Source organism: Egretta garzetta, unplaced genomic scaffold (assembly GCF_000687185.1).
Source record: "Egretta garzetta isolate BGI_Z169 unplaced genomic scaffold, ASM68718v1 scaffold369, whole genome shotgun sequence".
In the NCBI taxonomy this organism is placed as follows: domain Eukaryota; kingdom Metazoa; phylum Chordata; class Aves; order Pelecaniformes; family Ardeidae; genus Egretta; species Egretta garzetta.
The window spans coordinates 1,451,369-1,470,357 of NW_009260837.1; the positions used below are offsets into that span (position 1 = coordinate 1,451,369).

Here is an 18,989-nt window from a genome sequence, read left to right on the forward strand (position 1 = left end):
CCTGAAGAAGAGAAGACTGAGAGGGGACCTCATCAATACATACAAATATCTTAAGGGTAGAAGTCACGAGGATGGATCCAGACTCTTTGCAGTGGTGCCCAGCGACAGGACAAGGGGCAATGGGTACAAACTGAGACATAAGAGGCTTCAGTTGAATATGAGGGAAAAACTTCTTTACTCTGAGGGTGACGGAGCACTGGAACAGGCTGCCCAGGGGGGGTTGTGGAGTCTCCTTCTCTGGAGATATTCAAAGCGCGCCTGGATGAAGTCCTGTGTAACATGCTCTAGGAGAACCTGATTTAGCAGGGTGGTTGGACTAGATAATCTCCCGAGGTCCCCTCCAACCCTTGCGATTCTGTGATTCTCCAAAAGCTAGCAGCAACTACTATTTCTCACTAAGAACTTCCATTTTTGCCAATCTACAGTCACTAAGTATATAGAAACCTTTGTATTTTCAACTGCAAAGACTGCTAATACTACTCAAGATTATTTTTTTGCTTCCCCCAGAATATCTTATTGTTGCTGCTTTTGAGGAAACAAGGTCTTCTGAGAAGTACAATAAAATGATGTAAAGTATTGTAATCATTCATCAGACTAGCCCTGAATTTCAATGCTAGTTACAGGTCATTTAGACACTGGCTCTGTATTTCCCTCTCATCCAACACAGCTGCCATAGTTAAGCAGCTTACCCAGTGTCCAAATGGAGAGATGGGCTAGATGCAGACTAGCTGCCTGATGAGTCTTCAGACTCGGTTAAGATTTTGCTTGTAATTGGAAGAACTGGTGGAAGACTTTTTAGCATCTTGGATCAGGAAAAAGCAACCAGTCAATTCATAGACCAGAGGTCCTACTGACCCCACCCAGAGTGTGCAAGCATCATCAGAGACCAAAACTATTTTTTCCATTTATACTTGGCAAAAAGTTTCAACAATTTGTGATTGCTATGGTAATTCATGTCTTTGCCACACTGATACTGAAGGACTTGAATAGGCTCTGGCTGTCTGGCCACTTGGAAACTTAATATGCCCCTTACAGGGACATTCCACTTTTATTCCACACCTTCTTCCAAATTGTTCTGATTCAAAGGACTCATTTTGATTTGTCAGGTGCGACAATGCAAACCCATGAAGTCGTACGTCTAAGACGGGGAATTTTCAGTTAAGGGAGGCTCTGCAATGGCATTTTTGAGGATGGCCCTTGGTTTTATACAACATTCTTTCTACAAGTCAGTCTACAGGTCTTTCACTGGAAGGCAATAATTTTCATACTTTCTCTGAAATTTTCATTAAGAATAAAGGAAATGAATGAAAACATTAGATTTAATATCTGAATGATGTGAAGCTCATTTTTAACTGCTGTGTTCTCAGTCTTTCAAATAGGCATGGAGTTGGGGCAATGGGTAGACACTGTTAAATAATTAAGTACAAGGTTAAATCAAATGCAATTCAATCCATTTACTTGAAAAGTCTCTGTTAAAAGATTAATGGTTACCACGCTAGTATCTGGAAGTATCACATCACTCAGAAACCTGCAGGATGTCATAAGCTTTCACCCAATCTAAATAACCTTAAAATTGTATAGGACTGGACAGTGATACACCAATAAAAAAAAAATCAGGGATAGATCAAAGTCTCTGATAGAGCCATGCTGGGAAGAGGCCTCTTGAGGAAAGAAAGTCTTCCATGGGGCTGCTATTCATCCCTCCTAAGTCATTCAAGTCTGGTCTGCTCCAGTCTGTTCTGCCTTCTTTTTGTACCTCCTTCAGTTTGTTCTATGTAAAGCATATACATTGGTGAACTCAGACACCATAGAAAGCATCAGAAGAAATTTAATTTTCCCCACTAATCTGGTCTATTTTGAACATTAAAATAAACCACCGAAATGCCAGAAACTACTGTGTAATAGTGTTAATTTATTTTTAAATAATCCTTGTAGGACCACCTCACTTGTGTAGGTATGTTTTTAATTTGTGTATGACTGGAAAAGTGACAGAAAATAACGCAAGAAAAGGTTCATCTTGTTTTGAAAGGAAAGGCAGAATACAGATGAAAGATTAATGAACTATTTTATTAAATGCATGTTTAAGTTGCTGAGCCTTTTGCTGACTTTGAAAGGAAGAATATCTGTTCTATGGGAAAGAAAAAAATGCACAACTTTCTAACAGACAACCTAGATTTATTTCTGTCAATGATAGTTAATCATGCATTTTGCCAAATCTCCATACACACTAAATACCTGTGGATACTGTCTTTCCAGCACAAGTTTCTTGTTTTTGCTGACCCAGCATACTTTGTTGGACACAATGTTTCTCTGCAGGATTAGCATGCAAAAAAACACCACCTGCAAAAGTGCTTCAGTCAGTTATAAATAGATCCCAGGACAAAAAAAACCCCCGAACAACCCCCAAACCCAACAAAACCCAGAAAAAGACAATATAAAATGACAATATAAAACACTAACTTCCAGTTAATGCTTTAAGAAAACTACTGCTTCTTGCTCTTTTCCATTTTTTTCTCCTCAAAAAATGTTTTAAAATCTAATATATTACATGCCAAATGCAAGGCGATAGCTTAATAGTTGAGTAAAGCTGGTTAATGTGGTGAACAGATGGGATGCTTTAGCTTCAGTGTCCAGTGTCATGGCAAACAGTCAACAGCAGCAAAACAAAAAGCTCAGAAAAATGAAGGTTCAGTAGCTTTAGCAAGGCTTTTAAATATGGGAGGCTAAATTCTATGCTGATTTACACTTTCTGTAATCCCACACAAATCAACATAAATCTAGAAAATAGAATTTGGCCTTCCATGTTCAAAACTAGTTTTGAGACCCACCTATAGAAAGTACAGTTGGTAATAAAGGCTACAAATCAGGAACGCCCAACTCTATACATTATAACTATTGATTTGCAGTTGTTTCCATCTTTGCTCCGTAGTAACTATTTGGGTGGAATGTTCTATTCTGGGTATTTGCCTCAGATACATTTCTGAAATTATTTTCAACAGAAAATGCCAGCCATCCCAAGGTCTGTCTGCATTTTAAGAAAAAGAAGAATCTAGTAACACATCTGTGCATTAGATGAAGACCTTGATATTTGACATATCAATGCCTCTTTTATCTGTGAAAAGCTGCCCAAATTTGGCAAAGTTGTAAACTCTTGACTGTGTTCGATAAATACTTTAAGCTACTAATTTTTCCAATGATTACATTCTATTGAATGTGCTCCTGCTTCAGGCTGGATTGGATTTTTCCTAAAACTATAGCTTTAGGTCCAACCACCCAAGTTGGAACAAGGAAATGGCCTCTCCTTACCTCTGAACTGCTGAGCTGACACTGTGGGAGAGAAACTAGGATATACACAGGGCAAGCAGGACAAGGACAAGGGAACTAGAAATGAGACTTGGAAAGTGTCTAGGCCAAAGAGTCATGGTGGGATATGGGAATTAAACACTGACTTAAGATGGGTAACGAACATTACTATTACATGTGATTTGGAAAGGAGAAGCATTTAAGCCACAGGGATAACATTGTATCTTGAATTTCTTACCTTTTTAGACCTTGTTTTTTTAAGAGTAATATGATTATGTCTACATAGGAGTCCTTTTGTGCAATTTAAAATAGATTAGAAAAATAAACAACGTAATGAAGTACTCTAATGCATTCACACAAACACTAAGATACAGAATGTAGAAATAGGCTTAGAAAACATGTTCTGGTGTACCCCAGGAGGAACAAGATAAAAATAGTTTGTTAAAATTCTAAAAGAGAGTATTACACCTCTTTAAAGCTATATATGATGCTCAAGTCAGAATTAATTAATGTGATTTGCTAGTTATGCACTAAGCATTTTATCATTTAGAAAGGTCGTCTTTGCTTTAAAGTCTGTGCAAGTTTATTATCTTAAGGGATAAGAATTATACTGCATTTCAAGAAATTCTGTGAGCAGTGGGATACTTCCTGAATTCCTTAAATAGTCTACAAAAGACTTCTCTTAGCAGAAGAGAGCATTACAACAATATACTTACACAATAAATTTATTTTTTTTTTTACATTAACTGGACTCCATTAAAGCAGATGTTCAACCTTAAAATTTCTAGCTACATTTTCCAGTGTGGGAATAAGCTAAAACTATTTTTGGCATAAACAGTCATTTTGGAGAGATAACTCATATAGTAATCCAAGATCAAGGGTACATAGTTCATATTTAGGAAAGTTCTTCAGCTTCCTGTCTAATTCAGGTTTTTTTTTTTCCCTGAAACACCCTTATTGCACTATCAACCATATACTGATATATAACAAAGTTTATACAGATCTACTTTTCAGAAAATTAGTTTCTAACATAAGTTATGGGGGAAAAAAAAAAGGAAAAATAATAATCTCTATTGTTTGGTAACTACTTTCTCCATTTCCAGAACTGCTTTCCTCTGTTGTTTGAAAGTACACACACGAGCCGCTTCGTTATCATGCCGTCATCTACCTGGACTTCTGTAAGGCCTTTGACATGGTCCCCCACAGCTTCCTCCTCTATGAACTGCAGAGATATAGATTTGATAAATTGACTATGCAGTGCATAAGGGAATTGTCTGGATGGTCGCATACAAAGAGTAGTGGTCAATGTCCAGATGGAGATCGGTGAGGAGCGGTGTTCCTCAGGGGGTCTGTACTGGGACCAGTAGTGTTTACTATCTTCATCAATGACACAGACAGTAGGATAGCCAACCATATCCTGGGCTGCATCAGAAGTAGCATGGCCAACAGGTTGAGGGAGGTGATTCTGCCCCTCTGCTCCACTCTAGTGAGACCCCATGTGCAGTACTGTGTCCAGCTCTGGAGCCCTCAGCCCAGGAAAGACACAGATTTAGATTTCACGTATCTCTGTTGTCCCAACACAAGTAACTTTAAAAATATGTATGAAATTCTGTTTCTGTAGGGAACAACAAATGGCCAACAGCTTTGAGGTAACCTTTTTGAGTTGTAATAGCAATAATGCGTTAGCCACATGCGGGTAAATCAATGTTCAAAAGCAATATCTTATATGAAATGTGGGCAATACAAGTGTTAACATAACCTCCTATAAAAAAAGCCATTTCTGTGCTACTGTATGAACGAAGAAAGTCTTGGAAGTCTTTCTTCAAAGTCAGAACAAACAGACATATGAGATTTTTAAACACTTTTGCAATGAATTTAAAATACATTTATTAGCAGATCCACCTGTTCTTTTAACACCTCTCATGCAGTGTTTGTGAACTTTAAAAGCTTTCCATTTTTTTGAAGGCACAGTCAAGTTACAAGCTACTCATTTCATATTAAGGTTAACATAATTAATAGGTTTTAAGCAGATCAAAATATTTTGATATCAAGAAACAAAAACAGATGTAAAGAGAGCTAGATGTAAAGCATCTGTAATTATTAATAACTTTTCCCACCTTTACAGCTGAAGAAATCATACAGATTTTTGTCACTGTGACAGTAAGAACTTTGGAATAACATTGACGTGGACAAATCTATGGGCTCAAGATTGTGCCTGGCCTCTGCAACCACACAAATAACTGTTAAAGATGAAAACAGCGGTTCTTTTCTGTTTAAGCATGGAACTTCTGTCTGAGAGAGACTGTTACATCCATCATCAAAGTCACTGTATTTCAGCTTCTATATGCTTCTACTAGTTTCAGCAAACAACCACATCAAACTTCAAGTGGGCATTATTTAGAAACCACACTGCTCTGACAGGATTCAATTGAGTAGGAAGAAAATTATTTTGGTAGCATTGCAAATCCAGTGGTTTATCTTTGTCATTTTTGCCCAGTCATTCTGTTCCACAGAGGATACCATCCCTGGACATTTGCGAAGCAAGGCGTCAGTGACGCAGCCACTTGGGGGAACTAATTGTTCAGAAAATAGCTGAAGGGAGGTCATGCAAGCACTGGTCATAAACTCGTAACTCAAACCTTCAATGGCACTGCAAATATGGATTAGGTACTTCAGAAAGTGGGGACAAACAGAGGATTCAAAAGAAAATACTCTAATTTGATTTTTAAAAATTATTTTCTGGGAGAACTGCCAGTGGAGATTTCTTTTAGTGAGCTTCAAGAAAGATACAGACCTCAACAGCAATTAATTCACCGTAAAGTCAATGTCAATGTAAAGTCCTTTTTAAAAGGACTATCAAGACCACAACAACCTGGACAAAATCTTGATATACCTAATGTAAGTGGCAATTTATACTTATTTTTTTCTTCAGTGCAGGAAACAATAATGACCAGGTCTGCTAGAAAAATGAAGGCAGAATTCTTCAAAAACTATGCAGCACAAAAAGGTAAAACAGAACCATTTTATAAATAAATCACGAAATATTTTCTGACAAGACTCTTGCTCCCCTTTCAAACAAGCTGAGCATAGCATCTATCTTCGTCTTACTGAGAGTTCAACCCTCCTCCCTTCCCTCTATGGAACAGAAAACAGGTATGTCTGGTTGCAGTAAGAGAATTATGCCTTTTACTCCCAAATTATTTTTTTTTTTTATTTGCAAATACTACCATGCAATAGAGAGTACAACAGAACAGCAAAATTGTTATTCCTTCCACCAAGTGTCACTTTTCTGGTGACAACCAGAGCACCTCTTTCTGAACAGAGCCTGTATGCAAGAGAAAACAATTAATTCACAACTTTGCCTCAATAGAGCAAATATCTTTTACTTGAGGCATTAAAAGCATCTATATGGTGACTTCTGGACCACAAACCTCAGAAAGTGCTCCCTCATTAAAGATGAATGGAGGATCAGAAGACTCTCGAACTTGGCCTGGTCTGGTGTCTTCCTGTATGAACTATACACAGGGTTTTTCATTCCCCAAAGAAAGGGCCAGAACACACTGTTATACATAGATGATAGTTGGAGAATATTTTCTGAGGGATTCTCTGTAAACAGCTCACTTCTTTTGAAAATTACCTAAGTGATCTAACTTTTGAATGGAGAATCTCTATGAGGATTTTTGTTTGTTCTGTCTGTCCCCCCTTTTCTTTCTTCATGACCCAAATTTCTTCAGAAAAAGACTCTACAGGTCTGAGATATGCAAATCATTATCACCTGTACTCAATTCCACTAAGGATTAAAGCAAAAATAAAGATTAGAGGATCTCCACAGTACTTCAAATAGATATGGATATTTTTTTCCAAAGACAGACACAGCCCTATAAAGCCCAGGAAAACAAAAACATCTTCAGAAAGGCTATGGCCCTGGCTAGGAAGACATTAGTTTTCAGAACATACAAAATTATCACTTGCCTGAACATAGCTAGGCCTTTCTGGCAGTAGGATGTAGCGGAAAATAATTTAATTTACAGTATCTGAACCTGAACACAGCTAGGCCTTTCTGGCAACAGGATGTAGCAGAAAATAACTTAATTTACAGTATCTGAATGTTTTCCCCCCCCAGCCCATGCATAATTGCAATTATTTGCAATGCTTATTGACATTTTGCTAAAGTTGCCCATATTGGCCACTGTATTGTTTAAAGGCAGCAACAGTTCTCACAAGAAAGTACGGGATGTGCTGTAAAGGAACTGATTGAAGACACTGCTGATAAGTGATAATGTATCAGCAAACACTTGTAATGAGTGCCAGCATACGAGGGAACGAAAACAGGAATGCAGTCAACAGGAATGTAGGCCAAAAGATGATATCTTGAACTTGCTGTGTGCCGAAATACCAGTACATTTCTAATTAAATTCACGTGTATCTGGTGTGCTCCGGCAGACAAAGGAGCCCCTTGGTGCAGAGTCCAGCAGGGGGAGTTGGGCGCCTATCACCGCTGCCTCCAGCCACGGCCGGAGCCAGGCAAGCCAGACTGGGGCACTTGCTGGTCCTTCTTTTAAGTGCCAGCTCAGTTTAGATCTGTGACTCATGACAACTACCCTACAGTAATTTTCAAGCAACAGAAAGGCTAAGCTACTTGTCTAATAACAATTCTGTAATGCTAAATACGGCTTCTAGTGAAAAATCCCCAAAGTCATGAAATCTTGTACAGCACCATACACAACTCTGAACAACTTCACGAGTTATTATTCAAAATATTCTACCTTTGCAAACTTCTCAGTCAATTCAATGTCTTGCATAAACTTGATAACATCTTGAAGCAAAGCAGCTGAGCCTTCCTGTTAAAAGTAATTACTTCAATTAAACTATTTAGTATCTTCTATAACTGCAGTACAATTGTTGTGCAAGGGATTTATTTTTTTTTTTTTAAATCCATTACTGGTTTTGTGTTAATCTAGTTAACATCCCAAATAACACCATCCTGTTACTAAAAAAATAAAAAAAATCAGTATTTACAACAGATGTTCTTCTTTTGGTAGACATCTGAAAATGAAGCACTGTTACCAACATATTTTCCCATCCCAAGCAATACTCTGAAATCTTTGTCAAACTTTCTTGCTTTCATCATTGCTCAGCTCATCACACAAACCATCTGCATAAATAAAGATGTAAGCATCTGCTGTATGGCAAATGGTCTCAGGGGCAGATGTTTTTACCCCTCCATTCATGTCACTGGCTTGGATACATTATTTGAACAGATGTACACAATCTGAAAGTGTCGTGTCCCACAGTGAAATGTCTCCAACTGCTTTCTATCAAAGTACATAAATGCTATTTGCACCTGCATTTATGTTAATGATATAAAGGCAGCAGGGGTTCCAGCAAAGTGAGAGTTGATGCTAAGAAACACATTTACATAGCTAATTGAAGTTTGAGATCTCCCAGCACCAAATGACCATACTAACCTGGATACAAAATGTACTAAAATATACAATGACTTCTAAAGTAAAAAAGTTTTCTTTTTTTAAATTAAAATAAACATACTCAAGGAGCAAAACTATGATTTCAGCCTGTGATATACTTTTCGAATGTATATTTAAAAAAAGACAAAAAGTATTAAATAAATTCCTAGATAAACCAGGACTCCCTTATATTTTGCACAATGATTCTGTAAGATACTTTTTTTCATGTTAGAGTCATTTAACAAAAGTGGTTTATAAATCTGACAGTGCCACTCATCCACAGGTATTTCAGATCTCTAAGGCACATTGGTATTTTGCCATTATGGAGCACTATAAAAAAAAAAAATACAGCACTTGCTCAACAGCAAACATTAACATGCATGTGAATGACAGAATATGATGCTTCAATGATAATTTCATTATTCCTAGGAAAAAAGAAAATCTTAGAAATATTTATCATTATTCAGAAAAGTGCATCTGTTTGAACATGGAGTTACAATAGCTTGTTATATAAATGATAATCACCTTTCTTTTATAAAATATTTTAAATTGAGAAAAATATAGATGCCCTGAAGGAGTACGTATCAATTTACAGAACTTCTTGCTATTACATGACAAATGGTGGCAGTGAAGGGTTTATGTTGTCACTCAAAGAACTTGCACTAACTGTTACTTCCATACTCGACTGAAAAATAACAAGCACTTTCAAAGTGTAGAAGGTCTAACAAAAATGCTATACTGAACGTAACTGATGGATAGGTTCTACTTCCAATATAATTCATTTTCAAACCTTTTATTTCTAAGAAATGTACCAATGTTATAGTTGTACATAAATTGTTACAAATTGCTAATAGCCTCAACATTTTCAAAGTCCCATAACACATTTAACAAACAAAAGTGATGCTTGATACAAGGACAAAAAAAAGCGGTAGTAAAAGAATAAAAAAAAAATATACTGGACCAGTATATTTGTAGAATATCATGATTTCACACTGATATAGCTCTGGGTCAGGATCTGGTTATGATTTCTAACATGAACCCTCACTTCCAAAGTTTACAACGTGGCTCTCATAATTCACTCTGGGTGCAATTTGATAGAAGGATACTGACTGGAATGGATTTTTGTTCAGGGAAGAAAAAAAAAAAAGGCCTTAAAAAAAATCTCAAAGCAAAGATTCATCAGTTTCAAGTTTGCAAACAGTTTCAGTCTGTATTGTCCTCCCGTTATTTGGAAATGGCTTTAACAAAAAATAACACATTCAGTTTGACTACAACAGTGGTCAAATTCCTGTTATTTAAAGGAAAAATTAAATTAAGGTTTTTAAGTATTAGAATTAAGTATTTCAGTCATAAGCGTATGGCCGAAGAGCACACTGCAGGGTGGATAACTTTACACAACAGTAAGTACTGTCTCCCTTGAAAGAATAGTCCCATTAGACACAGAACTCATCAACTAAGATGAATTTGCATGACATCCTCCTGGAATAGCTTCCTCAGAATTATTACAGTATCATAAAAATACTCAGCCTTCACAAAACAGGTAAAGTATAAACTTACATGACAGTAAAAGCTCAAGGCTTCAAGTGAAGTAATACAGAGTGCTTTTCTTAATTAACATGAGTACTAACAACGGAAACTTAACTGACAACCTGTGATGGTTCTGAAGGGTCCATTAGAGCTTATGTCATATCCATCAAACATTCACTCACATTTAAGAAGTATCATTAAACGTGACATTCAAGTTAGAAATCATATTTAAACATTAGCATTGTGACACAGATCAAAAGGTAAAGGAAATTAAAGTTACAGCTGCACATTTAGAGGCTTGAGAATACAGAGTTGCAGCACAAATACCCTTAATGGTAATAGAGGGAAAAGTTCAAGATGCTAACCCTACTGAGAACTAAATCAACAAAAGATGACTTCTGAAGAGACAAAACATAGAAAAATAGTTAAACACAGAAATGTTAGTAAGGATAGGAATGTTGAAGAAAAGGCACTTAAACTCTAAAAATCTAAGTTTATATTTAGAAAATATTTATTTTCGTGTTTGTGCTAGTCTTATAGCATAACTTGCAAGTAGATTTGACTCCCAATTATATGGGGGTAAAATATGACAATGATTTTCAAATATAAGAGGATAAAAAAAATTGTAATAAACCCTGAACACTTAATTGTATTGAATCAAACAAGAAGCAGATTTATATGTTTCAAGTTTCAACTGTAAGTGGTAACAGTAATTAGCAAATTCCTAAAGAAGAAAACAGTCTTAGCTATTGCATTTATTTATAGTGATAAATGCTGCAGTATAATGGCTTCTTTTTTTTTTTAACCATAGTAGGGCAGAATAGTATACATGAGTTTTACAGCAATTTATTAATGATGATTATTTCTTCCACATTTTGAATCACAAGCATCTAATTTCTCAAAAAAAGTATAGAAAGTATACTATACCTGCAGAAAATGTTAAAGGATTCTGCATTATGCCTTTTAATAGTTACAACAACGTTCCTGGAAAGAAGAAATACAGATACTTAGAAGTTCTGATAATTTTTCATAAACTAATAAAAAAAAAAAAAAAGGACAATGGCAATAGTTTTCCAAAACTGTATTTCAGAATGGATCCTACTATGCCCATATGTCACACAAAACACCACCGGAGTTTTACACTAAGTGTTTCTCTGAATCACACATTCCCTTACATGCACTCTCCATATTTCAACACTGGGTAAAACTAACTTAGGCTTCTTGTAATTGAAAGCCCATGTTAAAGCCAGAAAAGAGGACGTCATGAATTCCAAAGTAACAATGCATGCTGAAGAATCACAGATAATGTAGGGTTAAGCAATCATTTTCCTTCAAACATCTGACTGCCTGGATCCCGTATAATGACTGACAAGAAGAATCTTCCACGGATGCTACAGTGAAGATATTAGCTTCCATTTGTGAAACAAACATTACACTGCCACTTCTCCTGAAATCTGATGTTGGTATTTATTGCAACATTTCATGCATGTTTGACATAAAATAGCATCACATCCAGCGGGCACCCGGTAACTTAAGAGTTGGCTATTCCTTTCCAGTGCAGTCAGTGTGTTGATTAAGCTGTGGTCAAGTGTGATTCAACAGTTAAGTAAGACAGACATACTATGATATAATGATAATATAAAATTGTGTTATTATCCACTTAGATTTCCTTTATCATAAAATGATTCAGCTTTTGGAATGACTGCATGGTAGTCTCATTTGGCTGAACACCACTAACATGTTAAAAGCCACACAGGGTATAAAACTCTTGTTCTCCTGATGCAGTTGGAGGTTTTGGGAAGGTAACAGACAAGTCCATTGACTGACGCAGATGGAACTCCAACTACTTGGGGTTTTATTTGGATCTAGGCTTTCATACCAGTGCATATCTATAACATTTCCCATGAGCAGAGCCAGCTGTGTGGATGTGGAGTTTGCTTACTCTCCTGGCCAATTTAACAGCCGGTAGAATCTGAAATAAAGAACATTCCAGACATGCACTCAAGAGCCCCCTCCTGAGCACATGAAGTACCAAAAGACTGTTTTTGGGTAAATACAAAAATAGTTAGGACAAATTCTGACGCAATTACCAAACACAAAACCAAGTCTTGAATATGTTCCTTTACTAGCATGCAACTGACTCTCAAAAAGCAATGGAGAGGTTCCAGGAAGGAGATAGTTCTGTGGGCAGCAGTAAAGTATAAAAAGAGGCAAACTCAATTCCATTTGCAGGAAGTTCAGTACCAAAGCGTAAAAGAAAATCAAGTGTGGTTGCTGTGAGAAGCCCTCACAGAGCAGACAGGTGAGCCTCTGGTAGCTGTACCTTCTGTGCTGAGCCATACATAATAAGCAGCTCTGGTGTGTCAACCAGCACCTCCTGGCATGGGTTTGCCGATGCACATCAGCTGGCCCCAGGCTGCCTCCAAGAGCCTCTGTCCGTGGTACTTAAGCAGTCAACCTCTGATCAGTCAGACCCAGCATACGCACAGATGTCAGCTCATCTAAACGTAGTTTCATGTTGTGGTTAACACATAGACAACTCCCTCTTAACCTACAAGAACGGAACAGACCACGTTGATGTAATTTTGGAATGGCAAAACACTTCTAGGAACCAACGTGGATTTTCAACTTGTCACCCCGAGTGTACGACATCCTTCTTTAAGGCCACATTGCTCAACAAGACCTTTTTACAGAACCAAGGTCGGAAGTTTTTCTTCCACTTCAGGACTTTCAGCACTTGAAAGCATACTGAAGCAGTTACAGCAACACATTCTTGTCAAAAACAATGTGAGAAATTATGTTCAAATGAAGGTTCTCAAAATTATTATTCTGAAGTCACATTTTTATAGGTTTCCATGGTCCCTCCCAGTTGTAGGGAGCATCAGATCATTTAAGAGGGTGCCCCACTTACGGTTACTAATTCCTGTTAGAATTATAGCAAGCAAACCAGACTTCAGGATACAATCAATAATTCTTAGAATACCACGTGGAAATACAAGCTCCAAATCTTCTTACAAGTATTCACAAACCCTAACACTAGGGCAGAAAAGTGGACCATACAAATCCAAACATTTTGTACAGGCATCTCTGATTTGAATTCAACCCTAACTGCAGTAGGATAATGGTCTTCATCTAGAAAATCCAATGCTTATTTGATAGACTAGTGCATTGATCAGCTACTGTCAAAAAAAAAAAGTTTAATTTCTCAAATTAACTTTTCACCTTCTAGCCATTCATGGAAAATTTTTTTATTGTAGTTATACCAAAGAACCTTCCATTGCCTTTTATTTGTGCAGATATTTAATCAAGTAACCCTCCTTTTTGGAAAAACTGAACACCTCAAGATTCTGAAGTCAGGGCAAGATTCTTCTCATCCCTTCAAATTTTTCTATCCATTCTTATACGCATGACTGTATTAAAGCGTGCTTTCAATACAAACACAGTTTACACAGCAAACCACGTAACTTTGTGTGTCTGTCCTGTCTGCATTTTACACTATTGTCAAATTTATCAGCAGTGATACTGTCTTTTTGATCACTGCCTAGTGCTAGTCTTGGAACCAGTCCCACCACAACTTTACCATAAGTATGACTCATGTTCCTTTCTCACTGACAGTTTCTGGCATCTTTCAGCCACATTCTAACATGTTTAACTGATACTTAGTATCTACATACATTTGATGCATGTCCTAAACATAACCTGCAGTCTTATAAAAAAGTTCTGAAAGTTTGCATCTATGCACAGTATAGAAGTTGAAGGATACATCTACAGGCTTACTTATACCTGCCCTCAGCAGCTTTTTTTTTTTTTTTCATTTGACTATACATCTAGTTTGGCATAACTACTTCCCATAAAATACCTGCTGATGTTCAAAAAAGAGACAACCTTAGAAATAAAATCATTAACTATATTTTTTACCTGTTTTATGCTCTTACATCCAGAACAAATTTTAGGTTGGACACCACTAATAATTCATTATGTCCCATTGTTTTTATTGAATACTGAGGAGGCAAACATTCTCACAGTCTTCCTTGGTTATATCTGAGTCCCATACTGGTTCTTTCCAAATACTTAAGTTGATGCTGATTATGTCAATCTGGCATTATCATAAATTTTTTTCCACCTGAGAGCCTATCCCAATGATAAAGCTTTTAAATTTCAATATAATCTTAAAATCTGGTTTGCTCAGTTTGTAATTCTACCACAGGAGAATAAATAAAATCATTCAAGTCGCAGAACTCCAGAACTCAAAACAGTTCTCTTGAATCTGCTACTAACTGCTCAGGGATGAAAAGAAACCCATTAGAAGAATTTCAAGTGAAGTGGAGTTGAAGTTGGACAGAATTAAAGAGCAAAATTTATCTTAATGCCACAAAATAAGCTCTATCATGGCTATGCTATTCCTTATGCTACCACAGAATAAAAGGATAAATGAATTTTCAACCAGAAGAAGTGAAAATATCAAATAAAGTGGAAAAAACCTACACTGTAAATTGGTCTTTAACAACCAAAGGAAGCAGAGCATATATATATAATAATTTAAAAGCAATTTTCACAGAAAGATACCCACAGGTCTTTTATATGAAATTGGTGTCCTGATAGACAGACTGAATCTGAATATCAGGTGAACCCAATTAACCTAATTTGATGCTTGTCCATACTAAGACATTTATTTTAGATGTTACACAAAATCCTTTAGGATACTACACAGAAAACGATAAATAGGCTGTAAAGGTTATGACATTAATTTTACTGTCATTCTCATGCTTTAAGCAGGCATCAAAACTAAAAATCTCATCCTCTGGGAAGGAAGAACTATCTAAAAGTAATTATAGTACTTATTATCATAACAGTATTAAACTAAACTGCTATGACCTTAACTGAATTTATTTTGGTACCTTTTGTTAAAAGAACAAAGCTTCTCAATGACGACTGCACCTTCTAATGCAGCGAACATTAGTTCAGGTACTGAAGAAAAGCATTAAATCAAATCTTATAATTTCATATTAAGCTTAATTATGAATTTTAATTTAAAACTAGGCATGTAGAGAAGTGTTAGTTAAATATTATGTAATTTCATTTCAGAAGGAAAACACTGAGCTAAGAAGAAAAATTAAATACTTAGTACACTTTAGAAAAGGTGTTCTAACAGAAATGCATGAAATGCCCATTTATATCTCAAAAGCAATTCTATTCACTTCGTTTTTCACACCTGTTCTTTCACATACTGTGCCATCTTGTAAATGACAGTGCCATGCAACCTTTATTTTCCAAAATTTAGAAACTTCTCCACCAAAATCAAGATCCCCCAAAAGCATGAATGAATCGTATCAACATAACTTCCAGGGAAGCTAGCAAAATCCATTGATATTTAAAGGCCAAGATAGACTTGAAATAAAAGATTAAAACATTGAAGCTAGGAAAAAATACTAAGGAAGGTAAGAATGACAGATATAAAGACTGACTAATGTAACACACAAAAGCATTTTCTTCAAGCAAGTATATTTGCCAAAAGCCTGCCGTGCTTGGCTACTTTATAAAAATCAAGCACAAGGCATTAAGCCAATATGTTTAAAAAATAAAAAACCTTCCAAAACCCAAAACCTCAATAACCAAGCAATAGCTGATTTGCACTTCTGAAAACCTGCAAAAAAAATTCTGCATTTCACTATCCAAACCTTCAGTCGCAGAAGTCTGATTTACTCTTATCCAAAATTTTCCATTTTAAATCATACATTCACACTAGGATTTCATTCTACATCACTAGATCCCTGTCCTCCTATTCTACATCCAAAGAGATGTAGTCACAAACAACAGCTTTCTTACAAAAGAAATTACACACTGCTTATGCTTCCATTCTTAGGTAATTAATCAGGGAGAAATGTGTGTGTGTCTGTGGCAGAATTCTTTTGGCTGAGCCCGTTAGGTGACTTCAGCAGACAACCAAAAAGAAACAGAACCCTCATTGCAACTGGTCACTTTTCCCAGTACAAACCCAGCAGAACCTAAAACCCAGGCTATTTTTAAATTTTTGGTCATCCTATGAGACGGACCAGTCCAAGCGCATTTCCTGAACTTCAAGCCTTACTTGCATTGAATGCCACAGTGGCAATCCTGGACAAAAATTCTTCCCTTCGTAGTCTGTTAGCTGATGGTTGGCTGGCATGCCTACGCCATGCCCATCTGTCAGCGTGGAACTGTGCCTACATGACAGGTTCTATGCTACTTTCAATAACATGTTGCTGATAATAAAAGCTTATTTATGAAACAACATAGGGCAACTTCAGTGTTTGGCTTAAAATAAAAAGCAAATGAAAAGTGATTGCTTTTCTTGAGGAAATAAATCTTTTGAAACCAACTTCTAAGGTTTTTCAATTATATGAATAAAGACTAGCACACAGAGAAATGAGGATGTTCCACATGTTTTCTACTATTGCAGACAGTCCAGCATACAGTCTCAGTAATTCTTATCTTACAGCTGTAACTGTCTCAAATAAAGCAAATTCAAGGACCTGAGAAAAAATTTATAAAAGCTAAGGTTCTCAAAAAGATGCCTGGGAAAAGAAAAGGTGGCTAAAGGAGCAGTATTGATTCTTCGTTTAATGAAATGTATGTATATTAAATAAATTGTAGTTGAACAGTTTTTATGCCTGTAAATATCCTCAATTATTTTCCACTTGAGAAAACAACTCCATTCTGAAAAACTAAAAAAGAAGAGCAAGGACTAGCATAGTTGCTATTATGCCTAATATTGGACAATTTATAGAATGCCAAAAAATAACACCTTTTTCCCAAATTTCCAATTTAAAATGACAGATTATCATTTTACACTTTCCTTAGTAAACACCTTCTTGGTAGTACTGCTTTGAATGCTGTGAACTGGAGTCCTGTGTGAGTTCCACATCTACATTAGACACCTTTGCCATTATTCTGTATTAAAAGGTCAAAGCTTCTGTTTTTAAAATAGTCTTGGATTTTACTGTTGTGAAAGTAACTGTGAAACAATGAATCAGTACAAATTGCTACATTTTGTTCTTGATTCTGAGGACAGCTACTCATTTCATTTTTAGAAGATATTACATGAAATCCATGCTGTCAACAGTTCTTACAATTTAGACTCAAACTAATTTAGTATTTTTTAAAAAACCAATAAACACAAATGTCTAGCACTCTTACTTAGCAATGACTACTCTAGAATTTACTTTAAAATTCAAACTGTACAATTCCTTCTACCCCTGTACTCCCCCCCCCCCCCCTCGCCATTATCCTAGTCCTAAACTAAGCACTAATTTATTGTTTGGGTCCAACTGCTAACAAGTTTTGCCAGGATTCTCAATAATGCAGCTTCATAAGACAGAATCTATGTACCTTACAGTTTTGTTAGCAATATCATAGAACCATAGATGGGTTTGGGTTGGAAGGGACCTTTAAAGGCCATCTACTCGAAGAGGGGGAGCATCTTCAACCAGATCAGGTTGCTCAGAGCCCCGTCCTACCTGGCCTTGAATGTTTCCAGGGATGGGGCATCTGCAGCCTCTCTGGGCAATCTGGTCCAGTGTTTGTAAAAAATTTCTTCCTTCTATCTAGTCTAAATATACCCTCTTTTAATATAAAACCATTACCCCTTGTCCTATCGCAACAGGCCCTACTAAAAAGTCTGTCCCCATCTTTCTTATAAGTCCCTTTAAGTACTGAAAGGCTGCAATATGGTCTCCCCACCGCCTTCCCTTCTCCAGGCTGAACAACTTCAACACTCTCAGCATTTCTTCATAGGAGAGGTGTTCCATCCCTGTGATCATCTTTGTGGCCCTCCTCTGGACCCACTCCAACAGGTCCATGTCCCTCCTGGGCTGAGGGCTCCAGAACTGGACACAGGGCTCCAGGCGGGGTCTCACCAGAGCAGAGTAGAGGGGCAGAATCACCTCCCTTGACCTGCTGGCCATTCTTCTTTTGATGCAGCCCAGGAGACGGTTGGCTTTCTGGGCTGCGAATGCACATTGCTGGCTCATGTCCAGCTTTTCATCCACCAGTACCCCCAGGTTCTTCTTGGCAGGGCTGCTCTCAATCCCTTCATCCCCCAGCCTATACTGGTATCAGGGGTTGCCCTGACCCAGGTGCATGACCTTGCACTTGGCCTTGTTGAACCTCATGGGGTCCACTTCTCGAGCTTGTCCAGGTCAATATGTAATGTTATACATCGTGGAATTGCAGTGCAACATTATGATTTTCAGTTTGCAATGCCTGGTTAAGTTGTGAGACTTTTTGACTTTGCTGTTGTTTGTAATTAATGACTGGTTTGGTCTAATAAGGACAGGACACATAATATATCTTTCACCATGTACCTGCTGCAGTACATTAGCTTTCTTTTCAGATAAACAGTATCACATACTAAACAGTGATTTCATTGCAGTTACAATAAAACTTGTATAGCTTTAAACAAACATCTGCAATTGTGCACACAGGTACTCACGTAATCATTCAGGTTGGCAGGGACTGTGACAGGTCATCCTGTCCAACTTCCCTGCTTAAAGCAGGGTCAACACTGAGCTTCGGGCTTTGTCCAGATGGGTCTTGAAAACCTCCAACCTCAACAAATGCCCTTCAGAAATCAAATTATATTTAACACTTGACAACAAAGGATAGCCTGAAAATCACAGTAACATTGGGTCTATGTACATAGGACAGATTGTCCCA

General features: G+C 37.0%; 1 protein-coding gene across 7 annotated transcripts in view; it reads right to left on the minus strand.

Annotated features, from left to right (window-relative positions):
- ZNF438 (zinc finger protein 438) overlaps nucleotides 1–18,989 on the minus strand; it is a 56,571-nt gene that overhangs the window by 9,839 nt on the left and 27,743 nt on the right. For 5 of the 7 annotated variants that reach the window (XR_004843066.1, XR_004843065.1, XM_035902419.1 and 2 more), the window contains 2 exons: nucleotides 11,223–11,279; nucleotides 2,236–2,340 (listed from right to left, as the gene is read on the minus strand). Coding sequence is in view for 5 of the 7 variants with exons in the window: in XM_035902419.1 (XP_035758312.1) it covers nucleotides 2,236–2,340; nucleotides 11,223–11,250 (133 nt within the window). In the remaining 2 variants the exon portion in view is untranslated. Of the gene's footprint in view, nucleotides 1–2,235; nucleotides 2,341–8,069; nucleotides 8,145–11,222; nucleotides 11,280–12,618; nucleotides 13,483–18,989 lie in introns of those variants that run through there. The other 2 variants (XM_035902422.1, XM_035902421.1) reach the window with 2 other exon arrangements.